The sequence below is a fragment of the Boeremia exigua genome (assembly GCF_020726555.1).
Source record: "Boeremia exigua strain MPI-SDFR-AT-0100 chromosome Unknown C7974scaffold_3, whole genome shotgun sequence".
In the NCBI taxonomy this organism is placed as follows: domain Eukaryota; kingdom Fungi; phylum Ascomycota; class Dothideomycetes; order Pleosporales; family Didymellaceae; genus Boeremia; species Boeremia exigua.
In genome coordinates, this window is record NW_025763520.1 from 2,846,836 (window position 1) to 2,865,720 (window position 18,885).

Genomic DNA, 18,885 nt, shown 5'->3' on the forward strand with positions numbered 1-18,885 from the left:
GTAGAGATATGTAGTCTGAGTGGATACAAACCCACGTGTGCATGACCCCGTACCATGCCTTCGAGGCTTGGCTTCGATGCTAGGATATCAAGATGCTCCTTGATGCCGATAGGAACGCCGTTGTGATGGTGGTCGACTTGTATTTACAGCGGATGCGACGTTCTTAGCCGGCCGTGAGCTTGTATAGCATATACCGCGCTGGTATCATCGAGCACCCGGCTTGTGTGTCTTCAAGTGACGTTAAAACGGCAAGCCGTTTTCGAGTCAGATAGTATCAGCTCCCTTCGCCACCCAATCGGCAACACCGACCGAGGTGCCTGAAGACAGTTTCTGGATCTAATCAGGCGGGCGACTCGCCATAAGACGATCAGATAAAATTTTCGGGTTTATCGTCTTGGGAGCAAAGAGTGGGGGCTCCAAGACCTCGAGTCAAGCTCCCTTGGCGTAAAGGATGCGGACTGTCTTCGTCCCGCGAGGCCGAGAACCTCAAGTCAAAGGCGCCGCGGGCTGTGAAAACTTATGTTGAATTGCTATCGAATCTTTGCGCGCGAGGTGTTCGTCGCTGCTACTTTTGCAAACACTGACCCTTAGCCACGCAGAGTCTCAACACCCACTGACTCCGGATTGTCCAACGCCACTCCAGCTTCCATGTAGTACCTTAACCAGACGTCCCACTAGGACGTTTGGAGAGTGACCTGCTCGACACCACTGGAGATAGCTTCTTCGGCCTTCTTGTCTGCTGGGCCATCCTTGCCCTTCTCACCAGCTTCGACACCCTCGGCCTTGCCAGCAGCCTTCTTCGCCTTCTTCCTCTCCTTGTCGGCCTTCTTTGCGGCGGCCTTCTTCGCCTTCTCTTCCTTGGCCTTGCGCGCCTCCTCACCTCCGAATTGCTCGCGCCACTCCTGCTCCTTCTCGGGCTTAATCTGAGAGAACAGGTAGGCAGCCTTGCCGATCTTGTGGTTAACGGGGAGCGACTTGGCCTCCCAGTTGTCGGGGATGATGAGGAACTCGGCGTTGAGCTGGTTGAGGATGTTCTTTGTTGTATCGGGCCTGTGAGCCATGTTAGCCGATTGTGATTGCGGGATATAGCTGCGAAACTCACATGTAAGGCTCGATCAAGCTAGCCAGAAGGTGGATGTGGCTCAAAGCCAGGCCGACGACTGCAGCACATCGCTCGGGCTCGGTTGTGGCAAGGTTGTTGTCAAGCCTGTTGTCCTGCAGCAGTTGGTTGCCCAAGCTGGACAAGTGCAATGCTGTGCTCAGTGCCGCGCGGATCTTGACATCCTCAAGCTCCTCGATGTACTTCTTCAGCAAGTCGTTGACCTTCTTCTTGTGTGAGACGAAGTAGTCGTCCTCGAACTTAGTGTAATCTGGAACAACCGAATCGTAGATCTTTGAGTTGACAAACTTGATGACACGGTTCACGAAGTTACCCAGGTTCTTCAGCAGTTCGTTGTTGTTTCCCGCAATGAAGCTGTCCCACTCGAATTCTGAATCTCCGGTTTCCGGTCGATGCGAGAGGAGGTAGTAGCGCCAGACGTCAGACGCGATGCCAGTGTCCTTCGCGTTGTTGCCGAATACGCCAATATTTCTCGACTTGGAGAACTTGCCCTTCTCGTAGTTCAGGTACTCGGTTGTTGAAATGGTGTTGAGCATGGTCCACTTGTCCTTGGTGCCGATCTGCGAGCATGGGAAGACGACGGTGTGGAACGGCACGTTGTCCTTGCCCATGAACTGGTACAGCTTGACGTTCTCGGGGTTCTTCCACCACTTCTCCCACTCATCGGTGTATGTTGCTGTGATCGAGACGTAGCCAATGCAGGCGTCGAACCATACGTACATGACCTTATCCTCATAGCCCTAGAAACTCATTAGTCCATTGCTTGCCGCTCGGCTCAAATGCCTTACCTCGAGTGGGACTGCAGTTCCCCACTTCAGATCACGCGTGATGCCTCGCGCGCGCAGACCCTCCTTGAGCCAAGATGCCGTGATTTGCACGCCGTTAGAGCTCCAGTTGCCCTCCGTGCTCGACTTCTTGAACCACTCCTCCTCCAGCGGTTGTAGCTTATCCAAGCAGAGGTAGACGTGCTTCGTTTCGCGCGGGACTGGCGTTGCTCCGTCGAGCTTGCAGCGGGGGTTCTTCAGCTCAAGAGGGTCGAGCAGATGACCGCACTTGTCGCACTGGTCACCTCGCGCATCTTCGTAATTACACAGCGGGCAGGTACCCTCGACGAATCGGTCCGCCAAAAAGCTCTTGTGGGTTTCGCAGTACGGCTGCGTTGTGGTTTGCTCTTCGAGGAAGCCGTTCTTGTGCAGTTTTGTGAATATATCTTGCGCAATATCGGTCTGTTGCTGTGTGGGCGTGCGGCCGAAGTGATCGAAGCTGATGTTAAACCACTCGTAGACCTCCGAGTGCAACGCATAGTACTTGTCACAAAGCTCCTGTGGTGTGCACTTCTCTTCGATTGCCTTTGTCTCGGTCGCCGTACCGTACTCGTCGGTTCCACATACGTAGAGGGTGTTGTAGCCTCGCGCACGAGAGAAACGAGCGAAAACGTCAGCAGAAAGGACACTGCCAATGATGTTGCCCAGATGGGGAACGTTGTTGACGTAGGGCAGAGCGCTCGTGATGAGCACGTTGCGCTCGCCCTCCACGGGGAGGATGATCTTCTTGGTGCCGCTCATCGAATATTCCTGGGGTCGATATCAGCTGTATTCTTGTGGATTCGTGATTCAGAGTAGCGCTGGAGCTGCAAGACTAACCCTATGATATACTTTTGAGCTCCTTGAGATGTGATATATGCCACAGACCAGTACTGTAGCTGTTTTTGTTGTATGTGGTTGTGAAGTGACTCAAGACTCTCCAAACATTCGTATGGTACCGACGCTGCCCCTCCAACCCCGCCGATTCGCGGGTCGCACTAGCCACAACGCCACATCGCGTCAGTCTACGCTTCGGCAAGACAGTTATTTGCCGACCCTTGACATGTTTTTATGGTTCTATATACATGTAGAGTATGAAGCCGATTTGAACGTGACTGTAATTATCAGGCTACTTGCAGGGTTTTTGATTCGTCAGCTATTTTGACTCGGTATTTGACCAAGAAAATCTTGAACTGGCAGACCCAAATTCAAAAACACCAAAAGCTTCTGTCACTAAGAAAAAAGCCGGTCCTTGCATCACGAAAGACCGAATCGAGCGGTTCCAGACGAAGGTGCGCAGTGCGGTATTCCAGGACTGCCGGTACCCTTGAAAGAGCAGGAAGACAGTACAAGACCTCACTCGAGCTTGAAGTAACACTGGGCCATAAGCTGTTTAAAACCATCACCACAATCAAAATGTCACCAGCAAGCGCCGACCCCTTCGACGACCTCCTCACCCTCGAGGACACCCTCTACACCACCGCCCACGACCAAGGCGTCGCAGACGGCGCCCGCGCCGGCCGGATCGAAGGCCGAATCTTCGGGCTGGAAAAGGGCTTCGAGAAGTTCTCCGCGCTGGGAGAACTGCACGGGCGCGGCGCAGTCTGGGGCTCACGGCTAGCACGCCGAGTCAAAAACCCAGCAACGACCACAGAACCAACTACATCAACGACAACAGCAGGCAGCGCACACACCCCCCTCCCACCACTAGCCAACCCCTCCTCCAGACTCCTCTCCAACACCTCGCTTCTCTACCACCTCACCGACCCGCTCACCTTCAGCACCGCGAACACCGAAGCCGGTGTCGAGGACTTCGATGACCGGTTCAAGCGCGCAGGCGCGAAGGCGAAAGTCATCGAGCGCATTGTGGGGGAGAACGCGCCTGGCAAGGACGCCAAGTCGCCGGAGCGGGGCGGCGGAGCGGCGAAGGCGCGCAATGTGAGGCTGGAGAGCGATGGGGGCGGGAAGAAGGGAGGCAAGAAAGGAGATGATAGTATGGAGGATTTTGGAGGCTCGAGGCTGATTCGTTGAGAGGACGCGTCGCGTGGACGAGAGTCCGAGCACAACCCTTTGAGCCACTGGAGCGAGGTGCGCTGTGCCTAAAGCACGACACGCGGTTGTGACTGCACGTCGAGGCTCAACACGATACCGGTCGTACGATGTGAGGGACGACATGGTTCGACATGGTTCGACACTCGTGTAGAAGAGAAGGAGCAACCTCTCCCACAGGCAGGAGCATCACCAACATCGGCGAACACCAAATTTCACAATAGAATCAGAAGCGCCATCTTGGTATTACTTTCATCACTACGCTTTCCCGAAGGAGCCAGGGTATAACCAGTTAAACCCAGGCCCAAGCCCACCACTACACCGTGCTATGACGTAGAAGATCAAGGCCAAGAAGCTCATCGAAACTAAAAAAGATATTGAGAAAACTGGTAAAAGTGAAGTCTGGTGAACATAATGCCCCTCATTGCTCCCCCGGGTTTGGTGCTAAGCGCACTGGTATCAAAACATGTCGAAAACTCCTGGACATGCACATATCTGCTGCGTCTCCCACCTCCGTCTAGACATCGATGATTGGCGCGGGCCGTTCCATGCGTGGCGGGGGCTGGCCAACCTTCATCCCAGGAAGGCTGTCGACGCGGCTGTGGTTCGGCAACTCCTAGTAGCCGTTCATTGTCATGCGCTGGCTGTTCCTGCTGAGCTCGCGGTCGGCCGACGGGGAAATGGGACGAGACGAGTGGCCGCCAACAGCAGAGCTCTCCTTGAGGGCAAGCAATTGCTTGGCGCGGAAGGACTCGTAGTGGATCTGGGCGGTTGTCTCGATGAGGTCCTGGAGGTGGGTGCGTGTCAGGAAGTTACGGAGGTAGACAAACTCGCAGTGGTTCTCGTCCTCGACTGTTAAGAGTTAGTGTCAAGTGTTTCATGAATCGAGGCCTGGTCGTACCGTTGATGACACCCCACTTGGTCGTGCGGCCGCGAACATTCTGGCCGTTGACAACAACAGTCTTCTCAGAACCAACAACGGCGAAGGGAACAAGGTCCTAGGTCATGTCAGCAGTGCCTCGGGTATCTTCTGATCTGGTATTGCGCACCTTGATCTGGGTCTTGTGGGCGACCTCGTCCTGGTCGTCCTCCTCGTTCTCGTAGGGGTACATGCGCAGGTTGTGGAACTGGAACTCGGCCTTTATCCTCTCCTTGAAGGCAGCACGCTCCTCAAGTGTCAGGCTGTCTGCCTTGGCAATGACAGGCACGACATTGACAAACTCGCTGAGCTTCTTCAGCACAACGATGTCAATGGGCTTCAGAGCGTGGCCAGAGGGCTGGATGAAGAACAAGCAGCAGTGGATGCGTGTGTCCTGCAGATAGCGCTCGCGCTGGGCGGTGAGCTCCTTGCGTAGGTAGGCGCTGTGCTGGTCCTTGATGTACTTGACAATGGGGTCCCAGCAGCGCTCGTTGTTGATCAGGTCACCGTAGCCAGGTGTGTCGACGATGTTGAGGCGCAGACGCACGCCGTTCTCCTCGATGGTGTGTGAGACGGGGTGGATGGTGGTGGTGGAGCGCGTCTCCTCGTCGGGGTAGAGGCGGCCCTTGCTGTCGATCAGGTGCGACGCGAAGATGGTGTTGATGAGAGTCGACTTTCCGAGACCAGTCTGGCCTGACGCACGCGTTAGCTGGCTGCAAGGGCACACGGAGCTGCACGAAGCTCACCAACGCAGATGACGTTGAACTGGAACCCCCGCTTCACCGACTTCTTCTCGATTTGCTTGGTGATGCTGTCGAAACCGACATAGCTGTCCGGGAAGATGGACTGCGGAGGGGCGGCAGCCATTGCGGGTGCTGTGGGCCTCGTTGGCGGGTCTGGTGGTGCGAGAGTGCTGCGAGAGTGCTGCGGTGGGCGGCGTGGGCGTGGGAGGGTGGTGGCTCAACGGGACGAAGTATGGGGAGTCGACAGTCAGGGACGTTGCGCTGGCGACTTTCTCGCGGAGTCGCAGGCGCAGGGAAAGGGGCAGGCGAAAGCGCGCTACGACGGGGGTGGTAAGTGCGGACCGGCGCTCGGGCTGGGGTGCATTTTGTTCTCCATCACCAACACCGCTGGAGGGTCTCACGCGCCCGCACGCCCGCCCCGCCGCACTCCCCATCATGGCGCTCGCCCGACCGCTGCCCCCGCTGTGGCAGACGCTGATGCCCGGCCTCAGCGGCATCAATGGCCCCGTCCGCCCCGTCCTGCACCTGCCGTTCCTGCAGCGCCTCGCGCAGTCCACGCCGTTCGCCGCACTCGCCATTCCGTCGCTGTCGCTGCCGGCGCTCCCTTCGCTGGGTGAGATCTGGGACGGCATTCTCAAGGCAGTGCCCAAGAAGAAGACGTCATACATGAAGAAGCGCACACGTTTCCTGGCGGGCAAGGAGATCAAGGACATCACATCACTGAACAAGTGCTCTGCATGCGGGCGGCCAAAGCGTGCACACATTCTGTGCCCGTACTGTGTCGACGGTAGGTTGCGCAGCGGACCGTAGCATGTGAAAGTGTCTGACGTCTGTCGCAGCCATCAAGACGAACATCTTCCGCCAGCTCAACTGGTCCATTAGGAGACCCACCGCAAAGCAGAGCAAGCAACTGCACCGCGAGGCGCGCGAGTACAAGAAGAACGGCCGGACGATGGAGGCGGACCCTCGCGAGGAGAAGGAGGCGCAGATCCTCAAGCACACCGGCTGGGGCTTCAACAAGGCGGAGGCGAGGAGGACCAAATAAGAGACTGCGAGGAATGCTCGGACCAGCATATGCAGATCGCTGTCTGGCTCCGCTGCTTGCAGAGGAAAGGATCGAGCTCTGAAACGGGCTCGGAGAATAGATGTACAACACAAGCGCCATACCAGGATGAGGCGTGGACGATATTGTACCATAGCTGGCGAGCATACCACTGGCGCTTTGGACGTTTTGCAATCAACGACACCACATGGTGTTTCTCGACATGACATATGATAGCTTGACGTGCTGTAAATAGCGAAAGCACACTTTTGATATCAGCTACCAGCATTCGGTGACGTGCAAGACTTGACTCTACACTGCGATCTCTGCACAGGCCAAAAAGCGAGACCACCTACAGACGATCCAGCTGCTGCTTCGGAAACGCTGGAGCGCCAGCAAAAAGACAAAAAGATCGAATCTCTCCGACGGGGAATCGAACCCCGGCCTCCTGCGAGCTGTTCCGAAGAATGACAAGCAGAAATACTGACCACTATACTATCGAAGATATCCAACTTGAAGTTGGGAAGAGATGTGATCGATGGATAGAAGGCGAGTTGTAAAATATATATCCCAGCTTTTGCAAGCGTCTCGGGCAGACGGCTGACAGTGGGTCGCCCTCATGGGCTGCTCGAGCACGGTGTCTCAGCTAATAGTCTCGTCAATGCAACCCGCTCTCGTCGAACGACCATCGCCTACGAGAATCGTGACTGTGCGTTTCGTAGACCCGTGTGCTGACCACGTTGGTTTGAGATGTAAGCCAACCTAAAGATACGGAAGCCGAGAGATGCGTAGATGATAGCAATGGCCGAGTACAGCATGGGTTTGTAGTATCTCATACTAGCTGCACAGTGGCACCTGTGGAGAAAGAGAAAGGGAAGGGCCCGGTTTAAATAGAGATTATGCACAGAGACATGTTGTACCCCGCAAAGGCCGCAAGCAATGCGTTCATTATGGTGCTCCAATCACTCGGTCTACCTAGTCAACAGACTAAAGATGTCAACACCGAAACGCTTTCCTTCTTCTAGTCTGTATCATAACTGCTTTGAGGTCGCTCAAGCCAATGTCGAGAACCTCAGTCGCCGCCTCGGATTAGACACGGAACAAGTGGCTCGTGCCGTGGCTAGTGACGTGCTTGCGCCGTCCCCGAGACCAAAGGGTTCCGTAGGGACACGACGCGCCAAGTCAACATTCGATCGCTGCTCCCTTGCCCACTGTCCATGCTTTGATTGCCCTGTAGCTTTCCTTGCGTATTCATTCGTTCAGCCGCTTTGCAATCTACACCATGTCTGCGCCAGCGATTGCAGACCCTGTAAACCAAAGTGGTAGGTGAGCTCGCAGTTTCTGGTCTTGCATCTAGACGCGCGGTGTTGCCGGAACATCGCACGGAACAACTGCACGGTCTGCAACGGAGAAAGCTGACGATACGCGCGCAGGGTCCCCGTCAAAGTCTAAAAAGAAGAAGAACAAGAAGAAGGGTGGCAGCCAAGGAGCGAATAAGGCCGACGAGATCGCGCAAACGAATGGCAGCCACGACAGAACCGAGGGAGACGACGATGATGTAGACGAAGATGAGCAGACATCTGCTTCTGCGTCTGCGCTGGCAGCCGACCGAGACGCAGACGATGTCGACGACGACGAGCAACCACTCTCCCCCACGATAGCTCAGTCCAACGGTACACACCAACACAGCATAGCCTCCGCAGTCGCTCTGGGCTTCTCGCGCTCGCGCTCGCCACACATGTCCCCATCTCCGCCGTCAGACTCCGAAACCACGGCTCGACTCGACGCGATAGCGAAGGAACGAGATGCGCTGCGGCAGGAGGTCACTGAGTTAAGAAAGAGTCTGGAGAGCATACAAAGCAGACATGATGGTCAGGCTGCCGAAGGTGCTGAGTCGAGGCATGAGGAGGAAGTCCAGGCCTTGAGAGAGGAACTCGAGGAAGCAAACGAGGGCAAGGAGCACTTCGAGACGCAGTACAACAACCTTCTGGGGCGAGTGAACACAATCAAGACAAGCCTGGGCAATCGCATGAAGGCTGATGCGGTGTGTATTATTCTGCGAGAGCTTAATTGGGAACGGAGATACTGACAGTTGGCAGGCCAAGATGGAGGAGTACGAGACTCAGATCGCAGACCTACAGGACCAGAACGGCGAACTGCAGGAAACGAACAGTAGCCTTAGCGAAGAGCTGGCGAAATTGCGACAAGAAAACGAATCACAGGCGACCGAGATCAGCAATCTACGGACCAGATCAAATCTTTCGCAGCAAAACTGGGTGAAAGAGCGCGATGAGCTCATATCCCGTGAAGCATACGCACGGGAGGAATTTGACAATGCAAAACAGGCTATGCAGGATTGGGAAGTGCTGGCCATGAACGAGCGGTCGTTACGCGAAAGCTTGTCTGAGAAGGAAGCCGAGCTGAAAGACCAGCTTGACGGCCTCAGAGACGAGTACGAACGAGCTGCAAGAGACAGAGACCAAAACAACCAGGCTGTCGAAGGGCTTCAAAAGGCACTACAAGAAGTGCAGACTCGTGCGTTGTCTCGCAACAGCACTCCAATATATGCTTACAACTTGCAGTGCGAAGAACTGAACTTAAAAAGTCCGTGGAGACGTACGAAGCACAGATCAACGAGCTCCGAAAACAGGTCCAGGTTGCACAAGAAGCATCGAAAGCCGCCACAGCTTCGGTCGAAGCGACGCAGAAGGAGCTGGAAAGAGCCTTGCCGTTTGAGAAAGAAGTCAAGGAGAAGAATCTGCTGATTGGCAAACTGCGACACGAGGCGGTAACGTTGAACGAGCATCTCACAAAAGCGCTGCGCATTCTGAAAAAGGGACGACCAGAAGACAACGTCGACCGCCAGATCATTACAAATTACTTCCTGCACTTTTTGGCAATCGATCGTTCCGACCCGAAGAAGTTTGAGGCCTTGCAGCTCATCTCGATGTTGCTGGGCTGGACAGAAGGTATGTCTCGAGTCACACAACGTCAAGCTATATAGCGTCCATACTGACATCTTACAGAACAAAAAGAGCAAGCCGGTCTCGCGCGGCCAGGCACACACTCCAGACTGGGCGTACCGGTGTCGCCTTTCCGCCGGACGCCCAGCACGCCGTCGCTCAGCTCCATGTCGGATCCCATGCTTATGGCCAGTAGCTCAAGTAACAAGGAGTCGCTGGCAGAGCTGTGGCAGGACTTCCTGGAGCGCGAGGCTACCACTGAGGGGAAGGATGGAAAGGACGCCAGTAGAAGGGGCAGCACCGTCAGCCCACCGCCGAGAAGTAGCAGTGGTTTGGGCTTCCGTGAGAAGTAGATACTCGAGATACGGCGATTTAATACAATCTCTCAGGGGTTTCAGCACCCGGTCCAATTGCCCAGCTTCGTACTGGGCATTCAGGCCATCCATGATCGTTTCAAACAATGCTTCGATTCCTTCCAATGTTGCGACGTCCTTGAGTCTTACTTGCGCGTCTCACGGCTTCAAGTGCCTGATGCAAGCTAGAAAGCCGGACATAATTCTAAGCCACTCGTGTCCCGACTCGAAGCTCCACAGAAGCACCGTAATAGCGCGCCTTCGCAGTCGGTCAGGGGAAGCGCACAGACTGCGGACAAAGTCCGGCCCCATTTCATAGGTACTGGTATTTACCATTTACAGCTCAGCGTTTACTACAAAACCAACCGGAAACATCCTCCGATTTTGCAATCGAACATCAAAGGGATTTTGGGAGGAAACTTGCGTAATTCTTGATCTACATGTAAAGAGCTGGAAAATGGGGGTCACACATCGCCGTACACTGAGCCTCTCACCACCACCGCTAAGCACACTACGCGGGCGCCTCTTCGTAACATGTTCACTTGTCCTCTTGACATGTGTCGCCTTCTTCTTCACCCCAAAATCAACAATAACAAGGATACGAAACCACATCCCAGGCAGCTATCCCTACGTCAAGCCATCGACGCCCGACATCCGTCCCCCCGTACCAGATGAACCGGCGGCAACCCCGCCGCCCCCCAAGCTCATCGTCAAAGCTCAACTCAAAGGAGAAGACCTCAACTGGCTCCTCAAACTGCGCCCGGAGTGGCGCAACCAAGTCATCACCATCGACGCCTCGTTCGCACACCTGCACGCTGGCGCCCAACGCGTCGACAAAGGCCGCATCGCCGACGCGTACCTGCGCTGGCTTATCACTAACTATGACTACCTCTCCGAGGTCATCGTGTTCGTGCCGCCCGGCCTGCAGGACCAGGAGGCCGACAAGGAGGCCTGGCGCATCCCGAACAAGGAGCCTGTGCAGAGCATTGAGAGTCTGGACGTGGCGCATGTGAAGAAAGCTGGGTATGCGCCGCTACGGTGTCCGAGCAAGGTCGAGTGCGAGGATCCTGTTTTGCCCAGCCGCGACCCGCCGGATCAGTTCAGAACGATGGAGACGAACATGGGGAAGGCGTGGATGCAGATCTTCAACGCGACAGGGGTTCCAGAGAAGATTGGGGGGGCGAGCGGGAATTCATTTGTGGTGTCTAGGGACAAGATTCGCCAGCGCAGCGTGGAGGAGTACACGCGGTACTGGTCATGGCTGGCGAGCACGAAGATCGACGACGACAGCGCAGGAGAAGTCTTCGAGAAGATCTGGCACGTCATCTTCGGGCAAGAGAGCGCATGGTGCCCCACCGAAGCCCAGTGCCGCTGCGACGTCTTCGGGAAATGCTAGAACAGAACCAAAAATCTAAGCGCAAATACGTGAGTCCATTACTACGATACCACCCCCTAATCAAACCTCCTCCAATACCTCCCCCGGGCCGCATCCCCACACCCACACCCGCCACACCTCTCCCGCGCAGACAGCAGCGCTTCCGGAACTTCCACACGCCCCCTTAAAAACCCCCTCGGCAACTCCCCCTCCTCCTCCCCCTCCCCAGCGCCCCAAACCCAGCACCACAACCCCCCCACCCACTCCTCGAGCCCCATCCCCCACGCCACCCACCCGGAACACGCGACGCAAACCAACGAAACCGCAAACAGCACCCCAGCAAGCATCCCCACGCGCCACAGCACCGCCCAGCCCCACGCGCCCGCGCCGCAGACAACGCGGTATGCGACGTGCACCGCGCACGCGGCCCAGACACACAGGTACAGTGCTACGGTGCGCGCGAGCCGCAGCAGCGGGGCCACGGCGAGGAAGACGCGGGAGCTGAGGGCTGCGAGGTGGGTATAAGGGTGCAGGTAGGGGGCGGGGTTGGTGAGGGCGTGTGTTGTGAGGGCGGTGAGGAGGACGGGTTTCGTTGGGAAGGGGGAGGGGTGGGGGGGTTTGTCTGAGGGTTTGTCTGGGGGAGTGGGAGATGGGGGGGAGAGGAAGGGTGGGGCTGGTTGGGGTGGTGCTGTGGTTACCATGTTGGTTGGGTGTGTTGCAATACTACTTTTTTCGTGGGTTGTATGTGTGCTTAAAGGCTGCTTTCTTATGGGTTGCAAATGCGTGCTTGTTAGTGTCGGGGCGGATTGGGTAGATGCAGACTCATTTATCGACGGCGAGGGTGAAAGGGCGCGAAGACAAAGGAAGGAGTGGTCATTCTGGAGCAAACACATTGTGCCGTGGACGTCAAAGGAAACAGAGCGCGAGTCAAAGACACTGTGCACCAAGACGCAGACACTGGAAACATGCTTGTTTGGAACTTTGATCATCTTTGCTATGGTATCATCTATGGACCAAAACACCTAGAAAGTGACCGCAATCGCGAGTCTTCAAAACACCAATCCGAACAAGAACTTTCCAAGGCTGGGGTATATTGGACCCTGAGTAAACAACGCACGAAACATGACATGCATGTCTGCAGTGACAGTGGTATCTTGAAAAAGAAGAAGGTATCAGAAGAGTAATAAGCCACAATCATAAACCCAAGCGCGAGGCCGTTGAAAAAAGAAAGGCCAAAGATGTGAACGTCGCAGTGCTAGGGCAGAGACTCCTAATTTCGCCCATCGTAGCTGTCACTCACCCAGCCACTGTTATTGCCTGCGAAGACTGATTGCTGGCCTTGCTGGTAGTTGTCGCTCTCGTCTTCGTAGTACTCTCCTCCGCTGCTAGCATCGAAACTGCTGCGGCCGCTGATCTCATCAGCCTCGTCAGGCCCGTTCAGGGGCATAGAGTTCCAGTCCATGGTCGCAAGAGCTGGGTACTGGGCGAGCAGCGCAGCGGGCAGGAAGGGCTGAGGCGCCTGTGTCAATTGCGGGAAGTTTTCGTAGCCAGGCTGTGTCTGCATCATGCCGCCAAAATTCTGCGGCGCGGGGTTGAACATGCCGTTGCCGTTAGCCATGGGTTGTTGCTGACCGTCCCAGCCACCTCGTTCTTGCGCTTCTTCCTCGAGTAAGGGTCGTATGCAGACGCGGCCAGCTTCAGACCTGAAATGACGACCAAGAGCGTCTGCACGAGCGAACCGCCTGCCGCAACCCCAATGACCGTTCTCCTTGAGATTACCGCGGCAGACAAATTTCTTCTCTCCCGAGTGCAGGCCTTCGTGTCGTTTCCTGTCGTGCTGGCGAGCGAATGCCTTGCCACAAACGCTGCACACAAACGGGCGCTCGTCGGTGTGAGTGCGCAGATGCGAACGCAGGTTGTAGGCTCGGGTAAAACGCTTTGGGCATAGTGTACACTGGAAAGTGGCTGGGTGCTTTTGCGTGCGCTTGGGGTTGGAACCATCCCCAGGATTGCTGGGTCGCGAGGGATCTGCAAGATCCAGAATATAATCTCGGTTAGGTACACTCGACGTCGACGAGCGGCGGGAGGATTTGCCAGAAGGCGAGGGTGAGCGCGACTTGGCAGCGCTGGGAGACAAAGATCGGTGGACCTCCAAGCCGGGTGTGGAGGCGCGCGAGCTCGCGCTGCTGAAAGGGTCAGACTTGGCGCGCGTCCTGTTACGACTCCTCGCTGCTGGGCATTAGTAGATGTTTGTGAGAGTCAGATAGCCTACTTACATCGGTCTGGTGGGCTTAGAGTATCGGTCAGAGCATCAGCAGTACTCCCCGGTTTAGGTGGCTCAAAGCTTGCTTGTCGCGATGGCGGGGCAAAGTCAATGTTGATCTCAGGAGGGGACATTGTATCAGCCTGGCCGAAGTCGTTGAGTGAAGGGAATGCCTCAGTGCCCTGGTTCTGATAGCCCATTCCTTGCTGTTGATTAAAGTGGTGGTTCATGTTTGACTCGAGACCAAAACTGCCAGGCATGAACGCGGGCAACGACTGCTGCTGTGGAATTAGACGCGGCGAAATCGCAGGGCTGTGACCGGGGCTGATGTGTGCGCCGTCATTCAAGTTGAATTGATCGAACTGTGAAATAGGATTTTGGAACAGCTGGGGATCGGCCTGCGCGTTGAGGTTTGGCGACGGCTGCGTCTCCTCGAAGCTGTCGTGAGTGACCAAGAACGGCGACGCGTGCGCCGAAGAGATCTCTGAGTAGGCAGACTCGCTGGGAGTCCGCCTATGTCCCCTGAAGTTGGCCATGTTCGCCCACTCGGTGCCTTGTCCATACGCTGCACTAGGGTCGAGAGTCGAGTGGCTGAGGGAGGGGTGCCGTGAGTGGGTGGGCGGCGAGAAGGCACCCTGGTTCTGGTGCGGCGACGCATGGGGGCTGGGGCTGCGCTGGTTGTGCATGGCGTTTGGCAGCAGGTGCGGCGGCGTGGGCGCATGCGGCTGCGAGGTGGCCATCTGGGCCATCAGGTCGGTGGGGTTGATGGAGAGGTTCTGCTGCTGCGGCTGACTCTCAAGCAGGTGGGGGTCCAGCGAGTTGCCAAACTGCGCGGGGTTGATCGCGTGCGCCTGGTTCAGGTCGTTGCCGGCGAAGAAGTTGCTGAAGTCAGCCGGGCCGGGATTGGTGATGTCCAGCGGGTCGGGGGTGAGGGCGTTTCCCTGCGGCCCAAAGTGCGGCGTGTTGTGCTGCGACAGGGCGGGGTTGGAGTGCAGGAAGGCCTGGTCGGACAGCACCTGCTGCGGCGGGAAGGGCTGCGACTGCACCGAGGACAAATACTGCGAGGGCGTGAGCTGGGCGTGGCTGACGGCGAAGCTGGCGGGGTCGTTCAGTAGCTGGGATTGATCGAAGCCGAGGCCGGACGCGTTGTTGTGGAAAGGCGCATGCGGTGACGGCGACGGCGTTTGCCTTATATGGGCGCGGTGGCCTGCAGACGGCGAGCGCCCGCGCTGCTGCATGCTGTCCATGGCTGTGGTTGCGCGTGTTGCTATTCTGGCGTGCAAGGAGTGAGGTAGACGGGCGCGCTTAGGCCCAGGGACAACGTGAGGTAGCCTTGTCTAGCAACGAGCGGGGGCGCGGGCACTTCAAGCTCGGATTCGCGCTCACTGAGTGGTCGAGAGGCCGCGAGCGACGCGTGCCTGGCTTTTCCGGGCTGAGGCTGGAGAGTGAAGGAGGCTGTGTGAGTCCCCTCGCGGTGAACACAACGCAGTGAGGTGGGCTGTGCAGCAAGAGACGATGATGCCCGTTTGGGGCTAGGTTGATGCTATTCTGATGCGCCCCGCGATGAGCTCCCCGGCGCCTACCTCTGCGCGCTGCAGCAGGCCCTCGACTGCGTTCCTGGTTTCAGGTTCTCGAAAACGTGAAACCCTCGTAGATACGAGCCTGCGGCACGGGGCGTGACACGCGCCGCCGCTGTGGGGGTTCGCCGTGACGTTGATCACGGCTACCGGCAGCAATGCGCGCCCAAGACAGCAATGAGCAGACGCGCCGGCGTTGAGTAGAGCTTCGAGGGCGTCCACCTTTGTCGCGTGCGTATTCGTCAGAGCTACCGAGGGCGATCGTTCTGCTGTAGCGGATTGCTTGTCTGGGCGGTTGCGTCTTGAGTGTCTTGGAAGGTGCCGCGACGACGCGCTGCTCAGCCTCAGCCTTACAACCCTTGAACACCGCGCGAGTGGTTCGACAGGATCTTGGTAAAAGTGTAATCGTGCGGTGATGGATGGATTGCGTACTCAAGTCGCATTAGCTGATTGATGCTGGTTGTGGCTCAAATATGACCGAAAATTGGCGAGATATCACGGAGCGCTCATCGCGAGTAGAATTCCACTACTCACGCCGGCACCCTTTTAATACCAAGAGCTTGGTGTGCAATCTCCTCGAACAACTAAATCACTGTTCTTGTGGCGCGCAGACCGTAGAACGCGTATTCGCCGATGAAGTCATATCGCGGTCCACTTGAAATGGTTGTGCACGTTTGTGGTTTGCACAGCCACAACCCTGTGAGGCAGATTGGTCCACCAAGGCAGATTCCCTTCCCGCTGCCACTATTTCCGCGACTACAGCTGCAAGCTGAGGTGGAATCGTGGTCGCAATTACCATCAATTGCATCATATCAAGGTGTCACGACCGCCTCTACCTACTGCATTAAAGTTTGCTACAACTGATGTATCCAGATCAACTGTGGCGTTCGAACCGGAGGACTGGGTGCACAACAGGCCCAGCGTCTGGACCACAACGCTCTGTGTCCCGCTCAAGCAAACTTCAGTCCCTGAGTCGGGTCCCATCGTCCATCCTGTGCAGGACCATTTGTAGGTCTTGCATTGCCAGACGAGGTAGGGACAGCCCCCACTGTACCGAACTTGATCCCAACATCCGGAGTCCACATACCTGGGGGCGGTATACTCGCCCTGGTAGGCTTTGGTGCAGTAAGAGGTGTCTCTGCGTGGGCATCTGCCCCATATTGCGGATTCTGTGCATCGGCTTTCTTCTGCTGCTGCAACGACTCCGAGTTCGCTTGCTGGAGGTTTAGAGAACTCATTCGAGTTGCTAAGTCACTGCAGGTCTGTCAGCACATGGTGCCAACTGAGTGCATAGTCTAGGACTTACCTCTCGATCTGCGATGCCTCGGACTTTCGCTGGTAGGCAAAGCCGCGCGCATCGTCGCGGAAGCGGTTGACAATCTTAGCAAGGTCGTTGTAGAACTTGCGGCCAACGTCGGAGTTCGAGATGATCTCCTTGTACTTGAAGTATGCGTTCTCCAGATTTTGCAGGGCTTGTTCGCGCTGTTTTGTAGACTGATCGCCCCGTCGCGCAATTAAGAAGGATGCATTGGCGTCTTGTAATCGCTTGATCGCTTCTGCCTGCTCCCTTTCTTCTTCCTGGATCATGTCTTGATCGGCATCGTACATCTGCAGCCGCCTATCAAAGAGACCCTCGAATTGTACAGCCTCGATGGTCTGCATAGGATACTCCCGCTCTAAGCGAGCGGCTTCGCGCAGCAACTCAGGATCTAGCACCGTCAGCAAACTATGACAGGGGGACAGATCGGTGACTTACTTATGTCATCCTGCTTCGCTTTGGTTCGCAAGGCCTCAATCTTCCGGCGTCTCCTGCTTTCAAGACGGCTCACCTCGTTGAAACACCCGCGCAACTTGCCTGCTTCCCGCTCAACGTCACCGGTGATAGCTGGCCGGCGGCCACTAGGTACGTAGTTCTCCAGATCATGGTCGGGTCCACTGAGGAGTCTAATGAAGCGCTCGTTCTCCCTCAACTTCGTCTTGACGATGTTGTCGCTGTTTGACGCTGCTTTGAAATACCCATCGATTTCTTTGATCTGGCCATAGAGCTTAGATGCAGCCTGTTCTGCAGATGGTCTTGTCCAGAGCGCCGTTCCGTAGCGTCGTCGAGCATTCTCGTCCTCCACAGCTTCCGACTTGAGAAGTTCAACGCCCTCGTTGTAAACCGCTTGGTCACTGTACATAAGCTTCTGCGTATCCTCCATGGAGCGCTCGAGTCGATGAATGCCATCCTGCTGCCTAATCTCCTCTGCGTGGGTCATCAACCCTGGAGGAAGACCGAGAGGCTTCTCGAGAGCCTGCAGAGAGCCTGGTAGGTTCAAGCTACGGAGCACTTCATGGATCTGAGTGGTCAGATTCTCAAGTTCCTCAACAATGGTAGTGTTTACTAGTCGATCACGACGATCGACGTATATGCTAGCCGCCAGGTGCACAGAGTAAGGTACGAGCTTCGAGAACAGCGCTTGCCCAAGTTCTCCTTTCTCTCCCAGCAGTGCATTCGAGTCGGCAATCTCCTTAGGCACTCTCGAGACGACCATGTTGGCTCTGTCAAGGATTTTCAACTCTGCTTTCGGTGGGACAGGCAGTAGGTAGATCATGTCGTTGTCCTTTTCCGCACGCTTCAGATCCTCAGTGACCCTGTTCTTGAGACCGTTGAGATCGGCTAGCACCAACTTATTGATGTAGCGTTGCTCTTTGAGAGCCTCGTTGACGCAAGTAAGACTGTCCTTCAATCTCGCAACTTCCTCACCATACTTGCGCTTCTCCAATGCATCGCACGCCGCCCTGTACTGAGCAGCAGCAGCGAAGTGGTGATGCTTGGCTGTCATATGGTGTATCCATTCGCTGCTGACAGAGTCAGACTGTATGCCCGCCTCGGTCGCCTCGTTGTACAGATCTGATACCCTGGCGGCGAGCTTTGCAATAGTAGCATCTTTCAAGCCATCCTTGACAGCCTTCTGCCAGAAGCACTCCTGGCCCTGAGCCAGCATCAGCTTCTCCAGACAATCCAACGTCATGAGATCCATGTCTTCTGGAGGCTCGGTCCGGAGCTCAGGCAGGACTGTGTTTCGCAGATGTGATGTTGTGCCAGCAGCCATGCAGAAGTTGTTTGCAGCGACTTTCAGGCCGTCTGGTGTGCTTCGATTCGATGACATAGCCAGCTGCGAGTACATGGCGGCAAGGTTGAACATGATGTTTGCGAGTTCGTAGCGGAGGTTATTGCGCGATACGGGACGGCTCGTATTGTATCCTAACGCTGGGTACCATGGAAACTCGACGCCGATGTCGACGGGGAACTTCCCACTCAGCCATACTAGCTGTGCTGCGTATTGTTGTAGCTTGGAGATATTGCTGGGATGCGGTTCTTGTGCGTGCACTGCGGCAGAACGCAGCTTCTCGATAGTTTCAAGGTCTGCCTTGAACATATCTGGATGCTGGTCATATTTGGTGGAAATGTACTGCTTGATTGCTTCCGTGAGATTAACGGAATGCGACTTCCGGAAGGGAAGGAAGAGGATGTTGCTGTCCATATCTGAGTCTAAACTGCGACGCAGGGTTTCGTGCTTTACTTACGATGCCATGGTACGAAATGTTTTGGTGTTGCGCTGGAGCTACAGGTGAAAAGACGTCACCGGGGCCAGAACCAAGCCGAGCCTCATGGTGTGCCCCGCCACGCAGGGG

The 18,885-nt window shown here is 56.1% G+C and overlaps 8 protein-coding genes and 1 non-coding gene across 9 annotated transcripts; 4 read left to right on the forward strand and 5 right to left on the reverse strand.

Annotated features, from left to right (window-relative positions):
* Positions 1-224: 224 nt before the first annotated feature.
* Positions 225-3,046, reverse strand: C7974DRAFT_138709 (methionyl-tRNA synthetase). The gene is made up of 4 exons (XM_046135532.1): positions 2,764-3,046; positions 1,909-2,694; positions 1,103-1,860; positions 225-1,050 (listed from the first exon to the last, which is right to left on the reverse strand). The coding sequence occupies exons 2-4, from the start codon at positions 2,683-2,685 to the stop codon at positions 675-677; spliced, it is 1,911 nt and encodes a 636-aa protein (XP_046000798.1). The 5' UTR covers positions 2,686-2,694; positions 2,764-3,046; the 3' UTR covers positions 225-674.
* C7974DRAFT_138738 (uncharacterized protein) lies at positions 3,013-4,271 on the forward strand. The gene has a single exon (XM_046135533.1). The coding sequence runs from the start codon at positions 3,340-3,342 to the stop codon at positions 3,952-3,954; it is 615 nt and encodes a 204-aa protein (XP_046000799.1). The 5' UTR covers positions 3,013-3,339; the 3' UTR covers positions 3,955-4,271.
* C7974DRAFT_449966 (cell division control protein-like protein 10) lies at positions 4,197-5,758 on the reverse strand (the record flags this gene model as incomplete). Its single annotated transcript, XM_046145724.1, has 4 exons — positions 4,197-4,824; positions 4,874-4,970; positions 5,022-5,579; positions 5,642-5,758. The coding sequence occupies 4 exons, from the start codon at positions 5,756-5,758 to the stop codon at positions 4,589-4,591; spliced, it is 1,008 nt and encodes a 335-aa protein (XP_046000800.1). The 3' UTR covers positions 4,197-4,588.
* A 196-nt stretch (positions 5,759-5,954) lies between these two features.
* C7974DRAFT_389188 (uncharacterized protein) lies at positions 5,955-6,954 on the forward strand. Its single transcript, XM_046141335.1, has 2 exons — positions 5,955-6,421; positions 6,474-6,954. Exons 1-2 carry the CDS (start codon positions 6,070-6,072, stop codon positions 6,677-6,679), a joined length of 558 nt encoding a protein of 185 aa, XP_046000801.1. The 5' UTR covers positions 5,955-6,069; the 3' UTR covers positions 6,680-6,954.
* A 140-nt stretch (positions 6,955-7,094) lies between these two features.
* C7974DRAFT_t40 lies at positions 7,095-7,181 on the reverse strand. Its single transcript has one exon. It is a non-coding gene; the product is annotated as a tRNA-Asp (tRNA).
* Positions 7,182-7,665: 484 nt separating this feature from the next.
* C7974DRAFT_389192 (uncharacterized protein) lies at positions 7,666-10,097 on the forward strand. Its single transcript, XM_046141336.1, has 5 exons — positions 7,666-7,998; positions 8,110-8,720; positions 8,776-9,211; positions 9,259-9,645; positions 9,703-10,097. The coding sequence occupies exons 1-5, from the start codon at positions 7,959-7,961 to the stop codon at positions 9,990-9,992; spliced, it is 1,764 nt and encodes a 587-aa protein (XP_046000802.1). The 5' UTR covers positions 7,666-7,958; the 3' UTR covers positions 9,993-10,097.
* A 201-nt stretch (positions 10,098-10,298) lies between these two features.
* C7974DRAFT_389193 (uncharacterized protein) lies at positions 10,299-11,512 on the forward strand. The gene has a single exon (XM_046141337.1). It carries the CDS (start codon positions 10,450-10,452, stop codon positions 11,386-11,388), a length of 939 nt encoding a protein of 312 aa, XP_046000803.1. The 5' UTR covers positions 10,299-10,449; the 3' UTR covers positions 11,389-11,512.
* Positions 11,513-12,338: 826 nt separating this feature from the next.
* On the reverse strand, positions 12,339-15,241 carry C7974DRAFT_354636 (uncharacterized protein). The gene is made up of 2 exons (XM_046139555.1): positions 13,644-15,241; positions 12,339-13,596 (listed from the first exon to the last, which is right to left on the reverse strand). The coding sequence occupies exons 1-2, from the start codon at positions 14,875-14,877 to the stop codon at positions 12,638-12,640; spliced, it is 2,193 nt and encodes a 730-aa protein (XP_046000804.1). The 5' UTR covers positions 14,878-15,241; the 3' UTR covers positions 12,339-12,637.
* Positions 15,242-16,114: 873 nt separating this feature from the next.
* C7974DRAFT_138774 (BRO1-like domain-containing protein) lies at positions 16,115-18,812 on the reverse strand. Its single transcript, XM_046135534.1, has 3 exons — positions 16,964-18,812; positions 16,514-16,916; positions 16,115-16,461 (listed from the first exon to the last, which is right to left on the reverse strand). Exons 1-3 carry the CDS (start codon positions 18,732-18,734, stop codon positions 16,158-16,160), a joined length of 2,478 nt encoding a protein of 825 aa, XP_046000805.1. The 5' UTR covers positions 18,735-18,812; the 3' UTR covers positions 16,115-16,157.
* Between the last annotated feature and the right edge of the window lie 73 nt (positions 18,813-18,885).